This window comes from Nerophis ophidion, linkage group LG20, assembly GCF_033978795.1.
Source record: "Nerophis ophidion isolate RoL-2023_Sa linkage group LG20, RoL_Noph_v1.0, whole genome shotgun sequence".
Classification (NCBI taxonomy): Eukaryota; Metazoa; Chordata; class Actinopteri; order Syngnathiformes; family Syngnathidae; genus Nerophis; species Nerophis ophidion.
In genome coordinates this window covers 12,116,703-12,132,083 of record NC_084630.1, presented here as the reverse complement: position 1 = coordinate 12,132,083, position 15,381 = coordinate 12,116,703, and the positions used below count along the sequence as shown (strand labels likewise).

Below are 15,381 nucleotides of genomic sequence, written 5' to 3'. Positions count from 1 at the left end.
ACAAAATAAGAGTCTCAGAAAGCTAGTGTGCACAAGCTAGCAAGCTACGGAGTTTGATGCCAATGTATTTCTCCCCCGGCCTCAGCGACCGCTTTCTCACTTGCTTGCCCACCCGCACAGTCACTGACGTCACTCACCTGCTGCCAGACATTAAAGGGCCACACACATATGCTACTCTCATAACAAAGTGTTTAAAAACGAGTATGCATGTTGGACAAATGAGATGCCAAATCCAACCACTTTCATGTGGTATTGGACAGAAAGGAGGACTTTTTTTTTCCTCCATTTGAAAATGCGGACGTTATCAGCACCACTGTCTAATTCCAATCAATGCAAGTCATCAGAATCAAATACACCAACTTATATTCTTGTCTTCATGAAAGAAAGGAATCTATGTGTGTTACACATGCTTGTATTATCATTAAACACCATTAACTTGTTAACAAAAATGTCTCTTTCATAAATAAATAAATATAAATTATAAATAGGAATGAGGTAGACCTCCTCGACTTGGTCAATTGAAAAGTAGCTCGCCTGCAGAAAAAGTGTGAGCGCCCCTGATGTAAACTATGTCCCTACGTCACACGTACGCACATTAGCTCTGTGTGTGGTTAGTTGTATATATCGATTTAGCAAAAATTGCGAAAAATATGCACATTTTTAAGATATATATTTTGCTAAACCTCTAATGGTAATATAACCTACTGTAGTTAGTGGTGTTCTTGTTATATTTTTTGGTTGAGAAAGTTGCAAACAGCCCCTTTAATTGATGCATGACTTATAATTAATAACTGTCTTGCCCTCTGATTGTCATTAGAAATTGGTGTTAACGAATAATCAGCTGACGACATTACCAAGAGGAATTGGCCACCTCACCAACCTGACTCATCTGGGTTTGGGGGAGAACCTGCTACAACATCTTCCTGAGGAGATTGGTAAGTGCTTGTGTTAATTCCCTTCACACATCTACCTGTATCTCATTGATTGATTGAAACTTTTATTAGTAAATTGCACAGTTCAGTACATATTCCGTTCAATTGACCACTAAATGTAAAAGTGCCATTTGTTCAGGAACAAGAATTCAGGTGTGCACTCAAAAGTCTTTATGGGTCAGAAGTTGATAAATGTTCCATTATAGTCAGGTAACATTTTAAAATCAATCTGGTCAAATTTTTTAAGATCAGTGCTTGGAATTCCAAGTCATGCATGAGATGATGCTCATAGCTGGTTATCTCGCTAAATGTTTTTTTAGTGCTAGACTCCCTGCATCCTTGAACTAACTTTGTCTGTTGGTGCATAATCATGTCATTGTATGTTTGATAATGCCATAGTTTCTTAATAAATATTTGGTGTTAACCAGCAGGGTTTAAGAGATTACCGGTCCACTATTTGTCCTGCTTTTGACCCCTCCACTGCTTAATTGGTGTTGGCTAGGCTGTTTACTGCTGAAGTTGTGAGTTTAGCCACAGATTAACATGAGTGGAGGAGGGAGTCTAAAGTGGTAGTATTCAGACTGGAACAGCATGCGATGACTTAAAAATACAATATGTGGGCAAGGTATAGGGGTGGGAGAAATGTATGAATTTGGAGTAAGTACTGTAACACAGAACATACCAAAATGCGGAACTATGAAGCACAGTACGCGTCATCTTTGGGATACTTTTGAAGGCGGACATGCTGGACAGACAAAACAAACATAGCTGACTACAGCAGCCGAATCTGCTGTGAGATCTGACCAACTTTGTCTAATTTAAAAGCAGACGTGTGGGCTTCTAGAGTGTCCACGAAAAAAGTAAACTTGACGACCCATGTTTTATGTAAGCTGTGTCGTGCTAAAATAAAACACTTTTGCAACATTTAAGACATAAGAGGTCATCTAACCCAGTGGGTTCTCAAATGGGGGTACGTGTACCCCTGGGGGTACTTGAAGGCATGCCAAGGAGCACATGAGATTTTTTTTTTTAAATATTCTAAAAATAGCAACAATTCAAAAATCCTTTATAAATATATTCATTGAATAATATTTCAACAAAATATGAATGTCAGTTCATAAACTGTGAAAATAAATGCAACCATGCAATATTCATTTTTCTGGATATGTCTCATAAATATTGATGTTAAAGATTAATTTTTTTGTGAAGAAATGTTTAGAATTAAGTTCATGAATCCAGATGGATCTCTATTACAATCCCCAAAGAGGGCACTTTGAGTTGATGATTACTTCAATGTGTAGAAATCTTTATTTATAATTGAATCACTTGTTTATTCTTCAACAAGTTTTTAGTTATTTTTATATCTTTTTTTGCAAATAGTTCAAGAAAGACCACAACAACTGAGCAATATTTTGCACTGTTATACAATTTAATAAATCAGAAACTGATGACATAGTGCTGTATTTTACTTCTTTATCTCCTTTTTTCAACCAAAAATGCTTTGCTCTGATTAGGGAGTACTTCCATCCATCCATCCATTTCCTACTGCTTATTCCCTTTTGGGGGCGCGGGGGGCGCTGGCGCCTATCTCAACTACTTCCGCCCGATTGTAGGGGGTACTTGAATTAATAAAATGTTCACAGGGGGTACATCACTGAAAAAAGGTGGAGCACCACTGATCTAACCTATTAAACCTCACGCAAATGTTGTACATTAACCCAGAAAAGCCTATTTATTTTGCTGAAGACTAGCGACTTGTCCAGGGTGTACACCGCCTTCCGCCCGAATGCAGCTGACATAGGCTCCAGCACCCCGCGCGACTCCAAAAGAGACAAGTAGTAGAAAATGGATGGATGACTGTACCTTTGAACTGATGATACAGAAAGTGTTTTATTTACATATTCCGGTCAATGTTATATTGATTATTGTGTTGCACAAATTGTGCCTACGGAAGTTTTATTCTGAGATCATAAGCAGGGATACTACTGTATCCGTGTGCCTGGCTAAAATGTCTTTGGAGCCCTACACAGAAATGGTTTTGGACATGGCACGAGGACTGACATTTCCAGGTATCTCTATGTATATATACGAAAGTGGAAGCAGAAAGGATTTGTTCATGCGTCACAGTGCAGATTTTCCTACTTTCCTGTCTTTAAAATCGCTACTTTCGGTTCCAATGTCAGAAAATGAAAACACATCCATTTTGGTCTGTTTTTCTGTTATAGTGGATATGTTCGTAAATATTTCTGTAGAAGTCAATCCTTTTTGTGCCATCTGTAAAATATTTTGAGTGTAGCGCTTCAATGACATTTTAGCCAGAGTCACAGGCACTCGGGTACTGTAGTAATTATCCCTGCTTTTTAAACACCATCAGGATTCCTCAAAGGGCGCTCTATTCATGACAACATAAGGCTCGTAAGGGACATTACTGAATACAGGGATTTGATTACAGTCTGCTTTTCTTGGACTTTTATAAAGCTTTTGACTCACTGGAACAAGCCTTTTTTTTTCAAGTGCTGGAACACAATGGATTTGTTATTAGGAGGAAGTGCACTTTTTTGGGGGGAATTTTACCTATCATTCACAATCTATATGAAAGACATGACAAGGATGTATTTTTTTAATACCATCTAAATCAGGGGTGCCCACACTTTTTCTGCAGGTGAGCTACTTTTCAATTGACCAACTCGAGGGGATCTACCTCATTTATATATATCATTTATATTGATTTATTTATGAAAGAGACATTTTTGTAAACAAGTTAAATGTGTTTAATGATAATACAACCATGTGTAACACATATAGATGTCTTTCTTTCACGAAGACAAGAATATAAGTTGGTGTATTACCTGATTCTGATGACTTGCATTGATTGGAATCAGACAGTAATGATGATAACGCCCACATTTTCAAATGGAGGAGAAAAAAAGTTGTCCTTTCTGTACAATATCACATGAAAGTGGTTGTTTTTTGGCATCTAATTCATCCAGCTTCCATACACTTTACAAGAAAAACATTGGCGGCAAATTCCGTAGCTTGCTTGATTGACATTCACGGCACCCGAGGGTCTTGTGAGATGACGCTGGCTGCTGCCAGTTCATTATTATGAAAAAATGACCGAGAGGAAGGCGAGAAACACTTTTTATTTCAACAGACTTTCGCGCCGTCCCTTCCGTCAAAACTCTAAAGGCCGACTGCACATTTCCTATCTTCACAATAAAAGCCCTGCTTCATGCTGCCTGCGCTAACAAAATAAGAGTCTCAGAAAGCTGGCGTGCACAAGTGATGTGCACGCCAGCTTTCTGAGGGATCGCTTGTGCACGCCAGCTTTCCGAGACTCTGTATTTAGTTAGCGCAGGCAGCATGAAGCAGGGCTTTTATTGTGAAGATAGGAAATGTGCAGTCGGCCTTTAGAGTTTTGACGGAAGGTACGGCGCGAGTCTGTTGAAATAAAAAGTGTTTCTCGCCTTCCTCTCGGTCATTTTTAATAATAATGATCTTGCAGCAGCCAGCGTCATCTCACAAGACCCTCCGGTACCGTGAATGTCATTTAAGTGACGTCTTGGTGAAGATTGATGATCACTAATTTTTAGGTCTATTTTTTTTAAAAGCCTGGCTGGAGATCGACTGACACACCCCCCGCGGTCGACTGGTAGCTCGCGATCGACGTAATGGGCACCCCTGATCTAAATAGTAAATACATGTGATCAAATGTCCGCTTACAATGGAGCATGTGAGAGCTGCACTATTCTGCCTATAAAGCGCTTAAAAAACATCAAAACACCTCCAATAAGGCTTTGTATACATGATGTAAGCATGTATGAAATGTACTAACAGGTACCTTTATAACATTTGATATTTGCAAATTTTGCTCATTTTAAGCACACATGGCGCATTAATTTTGAAAATGCATCACATTGTTCGCAATTTTTTTTTTACAGTGTCACTGATTATTACTCACTGCAGACTTCATGAAAGCCAACAAACATAATAAAACATCACTTACTGTACAAGGTCTGCTTTCATTAGGTTGGCGACTGCTAGGATGTTCATATATTCCCGTTGAGATGAAGAATGTTTCATAATCCTCTCAAAAAAAAAAAATTGGGGTGGAACCAAGTCTCTCTTCGTGTCGTTTTTGCCTTTTCCGCATCAAAATTGACTGTCAAAGTGTACCAACTTGTCGTAATACGTCCTCATCCTTCTACTATCCAGGTGAGAGGTTTTTTAAATGTTATTTTTTGTACTTTAAAATCAAATTCCAATACACCAGTTCTTTTTTTGTTTTTCAATTTCCATTTATGAAAAGAAAATTCCAATACCAAAACATACACTGACCAGTAATGTTAAGAATAAACACTAATTGTAATCGAAGACAAACTTCATGCTCAAGTGTTCTAATTATATTTATTACTACAGACATTTATTTTTAAGTGCAAAGAATTGTGTGGAAACTTCCACTGTTTCAAGAAAATATCTTGACAATTTAATTTTTAATAACATATATACCCTTAAAATGATTGTTTGGCTTCGATAGAGCTTAAAAAATGTGTCCTGAGTGATGGTTTGTCGGCTTCTCATATTTACCGCGGTGTTGTAAGACTGGACGCTTTCCGTCCGCGGCGGTGCACTCTGACCCGCCCCGTCTTGCTTTGGAAAGCTGGAGACGAAGGTAGCGCTTTTCAATCAATGTTTATTTATTTATCAATCAATCAATGTTTATTTATTTAGCCCCAAATCACAAATGTCTCAAAGGACTGCACAAATCATTACGACTACAACATCCTCGGAAGAACCCACAAAAGGGCAAGGAAAACTCACACCCAGTGGGCAGGGAGAATTCACATCCAGTGGGACGCCAGTGACAATGCTGACTGAGAAACCTTGGAGAGGACCTCAGATGTGGGCAACCCCCCCCCTCTAGGGGACCGAAAGCAATGGATGTCGAGCGGGTCTAACATGATACTGTGAAAGTTCAATCCATAGTGGCTCCAACACAGCCGCGAGAGTTCAGTTCAAAGCGGATCCAAGACAGCAGCGAGAGTCCCGTCCACAGGAGATCATCTCAAGCGGAGGCGGATCAGCAGCGTAGAGATGTCCCCAATCGATACAGGCGAGCGGTCCATCCTGGGTCTCGACTCTGGACAGCCAGTACTTCATCCATGGTCATCGGACCGGACCCCCTCCACAAAGGAGGGGGGGACATAGAAAGAAAAGAAGCGGCAGATCAACTGGTCTAAAAAGGAGGTCTATTTAAGGGTTAGAGTATACAGATGAGTTTTAAGGTTAGACTTAAATGCTTCTACTGAGGTAGCATCTCGAACTGTTACCGGGAGGGCATTCCAGAGTACTGGAGCCCGAACGGAAAACGCTCTATAGCCCGCAGACTTTTCTATTTTGAGGTTGTTTGCTCAATGTAAAGTGCGTTTACAAATAAAATCCATTATTATTATTACCACAGCCAAAGAGCTTATGTTTTTTTGCCAGGGTTTGTTCGTGTGTTTGCAACATTACTCAAAAGTTATGGGTGGATTTTGATGAAATGTTCAGTAAATGTCCATAAAAAACTAATTCCTCTTATTTACACTGATCACACTTCTCCCGCATGCTTCCTCCTTTTTTCCCCTTTACTGCGTTCCATGCCCCCACCTTCTAGTCCCGCGCTGCGCAAAGGATTATGGGAGATTGTGTATTTTTATACCGACCAACTCAAAAGCGTCAGAAAAAACTACACTCACTAGATTTTCGTTTTATAACGTGGCATCTGGGTGATGATTTTGAAATCTTAAAACCCCGGTATCTACAATACTGTTACATCCTTTGTAATTAATCTGCATGTGTACATGATTAATGTGATAATTTCTTGTGATTAATCACATGAGGTAATGCGTTCTATGGAATTACAACGAAATGAACCCAGATTTCCCTCGCCCGGACGTGGGTCACCGGGGCCCCGCTCTGGAGCCAGGCCCGGAGTTGGGGCACGATGGCGAGCGCCTGGTGGTCGGGCCTGTTCCCATGGGGCCCGGCCGGGCACAGCCCGAAGAGGCAACGTGGGTCATCCCTCCAATGGGCTCACCACTCATAGGAGGGGCCATAGAGGTCGGGTGCATTGTGAGCTGGGCGGCAGCCGAAGGCAGGGCACTTGGCGGTCCGATCCTCGGCTACAGAAGCTAGCTCTTGGGACGTGGAACGTCACCTCACTGGGGGGGAAGGAGCCTGAGCTAGTGCGCGAGGTAGAGAAGTTCCGGCTGGATATAGTCGGACTCACCTCGACGCACAGCAAGGGCTCTGGAACCAGTTCTCTCGAGAGGGACTGGACCCTCTTCCACTCTGGCGTTGCCGGCAGTGAGAGGCGACGGGCTGGGGTGGCAATTCTGGTTGCCCCCCGGCTCAAAGCCTGTACGTTTGAGTTCAACCCAGTGGACGAGAGGGTAGCTTCCCTTCGCCTTCGGGTGGGGGGACGGGTCCTGACTGTTGTTTGTGCTTACGCACCAAACAGCAGTTCAGAATACCCACCCTTTTTGGGTACACTCGAGGGAGTACTGGAAAGTGCTCCTCCGGGTGATTCCCTTGTCCTACTGGGAGACTTCAACGCTCATGTTGGCAACGACAGTGAAACCTGGAGAGGCGTGATTGGGAAGAATGGTCGCCCGGATCTAAACCCGAGTGGTGTTTTGTTATTGGATTTTTGTGCTCGTCACAGTTTGTCGATAACAAACACCATGTTCAAACATAAGGGTGTCCATATGTGCACTTGGCACCAGGACACCCTAGGCCGCAGTTCCATGATCGACTTTGTAGTTGTGTCATCGGATTTGCGGCCTTATGTTTTGGACACTCGGGTGAAGAGAGGGGCGGAGCTTTCTACCGATCACCACCTGGTGGTGAGTTGGCTGCGATGGTGGGGGAGGATGCCGGACAGACCTGGCAGGCCCAAGCGCATTGTGAGGGTCTGCTGGGAACGTCTGGCAGAGTCTCCTGTCAGAGAGAGTTTCAATTCACACCTCCGGGAGAACTTTGAACATGTCACGAGGGAGGTGCGGGACATTGAGTCCGAGTGGACCATGTTCCGAACCTCTATTGTCGAGGCGGCTGATTGGAGCTGTGGCCGCAAGGTTGTTGGTGCCTGTCGTGGCGGTAATCCCAGAACCCGTTGGTGGACACCAGCGGTGAGGGATGCCGTCAAGCTGAAGAAGGAGTCCTATCGGGTTCTTTTGGCTCATAGGACTCCGGAGGCAGTGGACGGGTACCGACGGGCCAAGCGGTGTGCAGCTTTAGCGGTCGCGGAGGCAAAAACTCGGACATGGGAAGAGTTCGGGGAAGCCATGGAAAACGACTTCCGGACGGCTTCGAAGCGATTCTGGACCACCATACGGCGCCTCAGGAAGGGGAAGCAGTGCACTATCAACACCGTGTATGGTGCGGATGGTGTTCTGCTGACTTCGACTGCGAATGTTGTGGATCGGTGGAGGGAATACTTCGAAGACCTCCTCAATCCCACCAACACGTCTTTCTTTGAGGAAGCGGTGCCTGGGGAATCTGTAGTGGACTCTCCTATTTCTGGGGCTGAGGTCGCTGAGGTAGTTAAAAAGCTCCTCGGCGGCAAGGCCCCGGGGGTGGATGAGATCCGCCCGGAGTTCCTTAAGGCTCTGGATGCTGTGGGGCTGTCTTGGTTGACAAGACTCTGCAGCATCGCGTGGACATCGGGGGCGGTACCTCTGGATTGGCAGACCGGGGTGGTGGTCCCTCTCTTTAAGAAGGGGGACCGGAGGGTGTGTTCCAACTATCGTGGGATCACACTCCTCAGCCTTCCCGGTAAGGTTTATTCAGGTGTACTGGAGAGGAGGCTTCGCCGGATAGTCGAACCTCGGATTCAGGAGGAACAGTGTGGTTTTCGTCCTGGTCGTGGAACTGTGGACCAGCTCTATACTCTCGGCAGGGTTCTTGAGGGTGCATGGGAGTTTGCCCAACCAGTCTACATGTGCTTTGTGGACTTGGAGAAGGCATTCGACCGTGTCCCTCGGGAAGTCCTGTGGGGAGTGCTCAGAGAGTATGGGGTATCGGAATGTCTTATTGTGGCAGTCCGCTCCCTGTATGATCAGTGTCAGACCTTGGTCCGCATTGCTGGCAGTAAGTCGGACACGTTTCCAGTGAAGGTTGGACTCCGCCAAGGCTGTCCTTTGTCACCGATTCTGTTCATAACTTTTATGGACAGAATTTCTAGGCGCAGTCAAGGCGTTGAGGGGTTCCGGTTTGGTGGCCACGGGATTAGGTCTCTGCTTTTTGCAGATGATGTAGTCCTGATGGCTTCATCTGGCCGGGATCTTCAGTTCTCGCTGGATCGGTTCGCAGCCGAGTGTGAAGCGACCGGAATGAGAATCAGCACCTCCAAGTCCGAGTCCATGGTTCTCGCCCGGAAAAGGGTGGAGTGCCATCTCCGGGTTGGGGAGGAGACCCTGCCCCAAGTGGAGGAGTTCAAGTACCTAGGAGTCTTGTTCACGAGTGGGGGAAGAGTGGATCGTGAGATCGACAGGCGGATCGGTGCGGCGTCTTCAGTAATGCGGACGTTGTATCGATCCGTTGTGGTGAAGAAGGAGCTGAGCCGGAAGGCAAAGCTCTCAATTTACCGGTCGATCTACGTTCCCATCCTCACCTATGGTCATGAGCTTTGGGTCATGACCGAAAGGATAAGATCACGGGTACAAGCGGCTGAAATGAGTTTCCTCCGCCGGGTGGCGGGGCTCTCCCTTAGAGATAGGGTGAGAAGCTCTGCCATCCGGGAGGAGCTCAACGTAAAGCCGCTGCTCCTCCACATCGAGAGGAGCCAGATGAGGTGGTTCGGGCATCTGGTCAGGATGCCACCCGAACGCCTCCCTTCGGATGTGCTTAGGGCACGTCCAGCTGGTAGGAGGCCACGGGGAAGACCCAGGACACGTTGGAAAGACTATGTCTCCCGGCTGGCCTGGGAACGCCTCGGGATCCCCCGGGAAGAGCTAGACGAAGTGGCTGGAGATAGGGAAGTCTGGGCTTCCCTGCTTAGGCTGCTGCCCCCGCGACCCGACCTCGGATAAGCGGAAGATGATGGATGGATGGATGGGTAATGCGTTATTTTTGACAGCTTTACCGATGAGACAAAGAAGAAACAACCAGGGTTCATTGAGTACTTAAACACGCAAAATCTCTTGGAATTGTATCTCTTCAATACACAGCATAACGCTCCCTCGCTGGAAAGATTGCTTCTTTATATGAAGTAGTAAAACACCAGGCCATAAAGCTGTACAAAAACGTGTTCCTGCTCGCCTCTCACAAGATTTTATTTGATTTAAACCATAATAAAACAAATATGAACACAATTAGTGACTGTTAAAACCTCCTGGAAATTGTCTGATATAGAAAATCCTTGAGTTGTACCCTGGAAAAGCTGTTTCGACATGAATATTTGATACATTTCAAGTAAAAAAAAACAAAACACTGCTATTTTCTTATTCTTAAAAGTCCTTTATTGTCACTCTGTGGTCTGTTTGTGCCCCATTTTAATGTTTCTTCTAACACACAATGGTGTGCATCCTCAGGCACACTGGAGAACCTGGAGGAATTGTACCTCAATGACAACCCCAACCTGCACAGCCTCCCCTTCGAGCTGGCCCTGTGCAGCAAGCTGTCCATCATGAGCATCGAGAATTGTCCCCTCAGCCACCTTCCACCCCAGATCGTGGCTGGGGGCCCCTCCTTCATCATCCAGTTCCTCAAGATGCAGGGACCCTACCGTGCCATGGTCTGAGGCCAGAGCCCCCTACCCCCATCGCTTGCTCTGCACCCTCATGCCTGCCTGCCCGCCCGCCCCATTCCGTGTATCATACACTGTAAAGTAGTCGCCCCCCCTCGCCATCAATGTCGGGGGTGGTGCCACAGAAGAAGAGGTGGGTGGAGAAGAGACTCTTTCTCTCAGTCTTTGGGCGGACACAAGGAGAAGCAATGGAGACTCTACATTGTTCCACTTTAATACCCTCCGCTCATCTTTTCATTCCGAATCGAGGAACATATTTCCATCTCTTTGCCAAAACTGAAGATATATGAATTTATATGTATACATGTGTGTGTGTGTGTATGTATATATATATATATAATATATATATATATATATATATATATATATATATATGTATATATACACACACATAAATATGTGTATATATGTATATGTGTGTGTCTATCTACATATATACATACATATGTATATATAATATATGTACATATATAATATATGTCTGTGTGTATATATACATATACATATATAACATATATATATATATACATATATAACATATATATATATATATATATATATATGTAACTGTGAGCTAAGTGGCGAGTCTTCTAATTATACAAAGCGTGCTCCCATTGCCAACATATTTACAGTAATTACAAGCATCGACTACGTCAGCAAGGATATGCAAAAAACAAAACACGTCTTTGGAACTTCACATTTACTGCTGCTGCCATAATTTAATGTGTCATTTTTTTTGTAATATATATTTTATTTTTTACATAATCATTTCTCACCGGAGATAACTTGCGTTAAATACTTCTTGACCGTAAAGAACAAAGGTCTAATGATGGCGTGTTTATAGTTTTTGTACTGTTTTTTTTTGTTTTTTTTTAAATATAATTTTTGATTTCTTTTTTTCTTTTTTTTTTTTTAATTGTGCCTATGTTTAGAAATGAACCACTGGATCATTCTAAACACTATTGTCCATGAGAATACAAAGACATAAATTATTTCAATTTTTTTTTTTTTTATTACTGCTGTTTTTAACTTTCGTGTTGCTGTTGGATCGATTTGGTCCAGCGATATCATCACTTACGAAATGGGGCGATTAGTGGTGTTTTTCAAAACAGATTGCAGCAGTAGTTGTACAATGTAAAGCTAGTAACGTATACATATGAGAAATACAAATCAAAAGGAAAAAAAAAAAGTTGGACTTTTCTCCAGTGTGGGTGGTGCCGTGTGACCCCGCCCCCATCTGTTATTGTGCGCTAAAAGATGCATCGGTGACGGGATAAATGATGGATGTTTTTATAAATGTATACAAATCCTGGCTGTTGCCTTGAGTGCAATTTTACTTCAGTTTACTTGTTTGATATCTTCAGTGTTGGGCTAATTAGCTGTCATCCACTCGATCATCGACCAACATATCAAACATTTTTTAAGGACTTATGTTGGCGAGTGTATCAGAGCCTCAAAAAAACGGTTTGATCATAAAACATTGGCAGGTAACCCCTTCTTGACACCTTTTTGTATTAAAATCATCAATTTGTCTCAGTTTTTGACAGGGTTCCCTAAAAAAAAAAAGTTCCTTTTTAACTTAATTTTTTAAAATATGATCTTTTGTCCCACACTGTCCCAGTAATGCTGCTGCTCTTATGCACTTTTTTGGAATAAAAACATTGGCATCCTCTGTTTAAAACAAACGCAGTAGCCTCTCATCGCTTATTTTTGAATGGGGGCATTTTCATTAAGAAGTATTTTATCTTGTAAATTTGCATCACTTGGAAAGGACTGAGTTGGAACTTTCTTTGTGTTGAGGAGGTTTTATCCTGTCAATGGTAAAAGGAACTGTTGAACTGTCAAAGTTCCCATATCCTGCTTCTTCTTTCTTCATGGCAAGTGACATGACTTGTACTGCTCGGCGTTTTTATTTTATATCATTGAATGTTTTTTTTCTAAATGATATGTGTATTCACTTAGTATTATTTCAAGTGACTGTACATTAAAAAAATACCAACAGTGGTAATCAAACTACATTTTCTTTGGTTCATTGATGAATGCATGTTGCACTCCCTTCAATTGTGTGAACTGATAGTATTTGTTTAATTTGTTCTCCTTTCTTCCACGGGTGGGAGGTGTAGTGGCACTGACAGGTCTGGGAGGTGGTGCAACGCTTCAGCGGATGTGTAGCAGGCATCAGGAATTGTGTTGCTCACCACAGACCGTAGGAGCTCAATTGTTACCTTCAAAATGTAACTGAAGTTGGAGTAAACCATTTGGAAAATGATGTTTTTCTTTATTTTTCTCAAGCTGCTAAACCCTTGCCCTTGAGTGTCCTGGCCTGCTTCACACGTCAGACCTGTGTAAGGTGGAGGATGCCAGCATGCAGTGAGGAAGGTGGTGGTGAGTAAGAGGAAAATGGACCACATGCATATTTACTGTCTTATAGGGGTAATAAAATATTGATTCAAATCCGATTCTAAATTGATTCATAATTTTCCAAAATCGATGTAAAAAAAAAAACGTTACATTTTTTTTCTTTATAAGAATACATTTTTTAAAATATGTATTTAGGCCATTTGAATGCAACCAGAAATATATTTTCTAGCCTGTTATGAAAAAGCTTCATTATAGTATAGTTATTGTACCTGTTTGAATCGAGAATCAATTCTGAATTGTATTGTTGGATTCTTTCAAAAAAGCCGTTTCTAATCACAAGTGTCTCGTCTCAGCGGGCTACACAAACCTCGAGAATGTGCCGCAGATTTAGAGACCACCTTCCGGTGTGATGGGCTACAATGGATGCTGAGATGGTATAATTACCAAATTGTTACATGACTAGATAAAGTTGTGAGCCAACTGATAGTCATAGAGAAATGTTCTTTCAGTTTTCTGCCATGTCAGCTGTGTATGAAAGAGTGTTCCACTCAGGGTCACAACTTGGGTCAGCTAGCGCCTTATCCAGACCCCAGAAATGGTCCGTGACCGTCTGGTATTGAGGGGGAACAGAGCAGAAAGGTGTCTGATCAGCTGGTCTAAAAAGGGTTCTATGTATAAACTGGAGTACCGGTATATAAATTAAGGCGGGACTTGAATGCATCTATGTTGACCCTTTTGATCAGCTAATGTCACAGGTTTGAAAATTAGTAAAATAAATCATGGTATACACATTTCAACTAATTACAAAATGAGATTTGATGAAAATGCCTTCAAATTATTAAAAAAAAACAGAACATGTTTGGTATTTTTGTTTATGGCTGAAGTTGAGATTGGAGCAAAAAAAAAAAAAATGGATCCAAAATGTTTTACTTTCTAGACCAGGGGTCACCAACGCGGTGCCCGCGGGCACCAGGTAGCCCGTAAGGACCAAAAATAGCTCAAATAGCAGCATTTACCAGCTTCTATTTTTTAAATTGTATTTATTTACTAGCTAGCTGGTCTCGCTTTGCTCAACATTTTTAATTCTAAGACAGACAAAACTCAAATATAATTTGGAAATCCAAGAAAATATTTTAAAGACTTGGTCTTCACTTGTTTAAATAAATGCATTTATTTTTTCTACTTTGCTTCTTATAACTTCCAGAAAGACAATTTTAGAGAAAAAATACAACCTTAAAAATGATTTCAGGATTTTTAAACACATATACCTTTTCACCTTTTAAATTCCTTTCTCTTCCTTCCTGACAATTTGAATCAATGTTCAAGTATTTTTTTTATTTTTATTGTAAAGAATAATAAATACATTTGAATTTAATTCTTCATTTTAGCTTCTGTTTTTTCGACAAAGAATATTTGTGAAATATTTCTTCAAATTTATGATCAAAATTCCCAAAAAATATTCTGGCAAATCTAGAAAATCTGTAGAATCACATTTAAATCTTATTTCAAATTTTTGAATTTCTTTTAAAATTTTTGTTTTGGAAAATCTAGAAGAAATAATGATTTGTCATTGTTGGAAATATAGCTTGGTCCAATTTGTTATATATTCATACAAAGGGCAGTTTGGATTTTAACCTATTTAAAACATGTCATCCAAATTTTGAAATTAATATTAATCAGGAAAAATTGCTAATGATGTTCCATAAATTATTTTTTTTATTTTTTTCAAAAAGATTCAAATTAGCTAGTTCCATCCATCCATCCATTTTCTACCGCTTATTCCCTTTCGGGGTCGCGGGGGGCGCTGGCGCCTATCTCAGCTACAATCGGGCGGAAGGCAGGTACACCCTGGACAAGTCGCCACCTCATCGCAGGGCCAACACAGATAGACAGACAACATTCACACTCACATCTTCAATTTTTTTCGGTTTAATTTTGAATTTTAAAGAGTAGGTATTGAAGATAAACTGTGTTTCAAAATTAAATTTTCTTTTTTTTCGTGTTTTCTCCTCTTTTAAACCGTTCAATTAAGTGTTTTTGTCATCATTTATTCCCAACAAAAAACCTTACGTAAAAGGAAAAAAAATGTACAACGGAATGACAGACAGAAATACCCATTTTTATATATATATATATATATAGATTTATTTATTAAAGGGAAATTAAACAAATTGGCTTTCTGGCAATGTATTTAAGTGTGTATCAAACTGGTAGCCCTTCGCATTAATCAGTACCCAAGAAGTTGCTCTTGGTTTCGAAAAGGTTGGTGACCCCTGTTCTAGGCTGTATGAAAAATGA

General features: G+C 41.7%; 1 protein-coding gene across 1 annotated transcript in view; it reads left to right on the top strand.

The window, feature by feature from the left end:
• The window catches only part of shoc2 (SHOC2 leucine rich repeat scaffold protein), a 53,767-nt gene extending 41,027 nt beyond the window's left edge, over nt 1-12,740 (top strand). The window contains exons 8-9 of the mRNA XM_061880480.1: nt 818-935; nt 10,508-12,740. Of these exons, the coding sequence (XP_061736464.1) occupies nt 818-935; nt 10,508-10,716 (327 nt within the window). The 3' untranslated portion in view covers nt 10,717-12,740. The remainder of the gene's footprint in view (nt 1-817; nt 936-10,507) is intronic.
• Nucleotides 12,741-15,381: the final 2,641 nt, after the last annotated feature.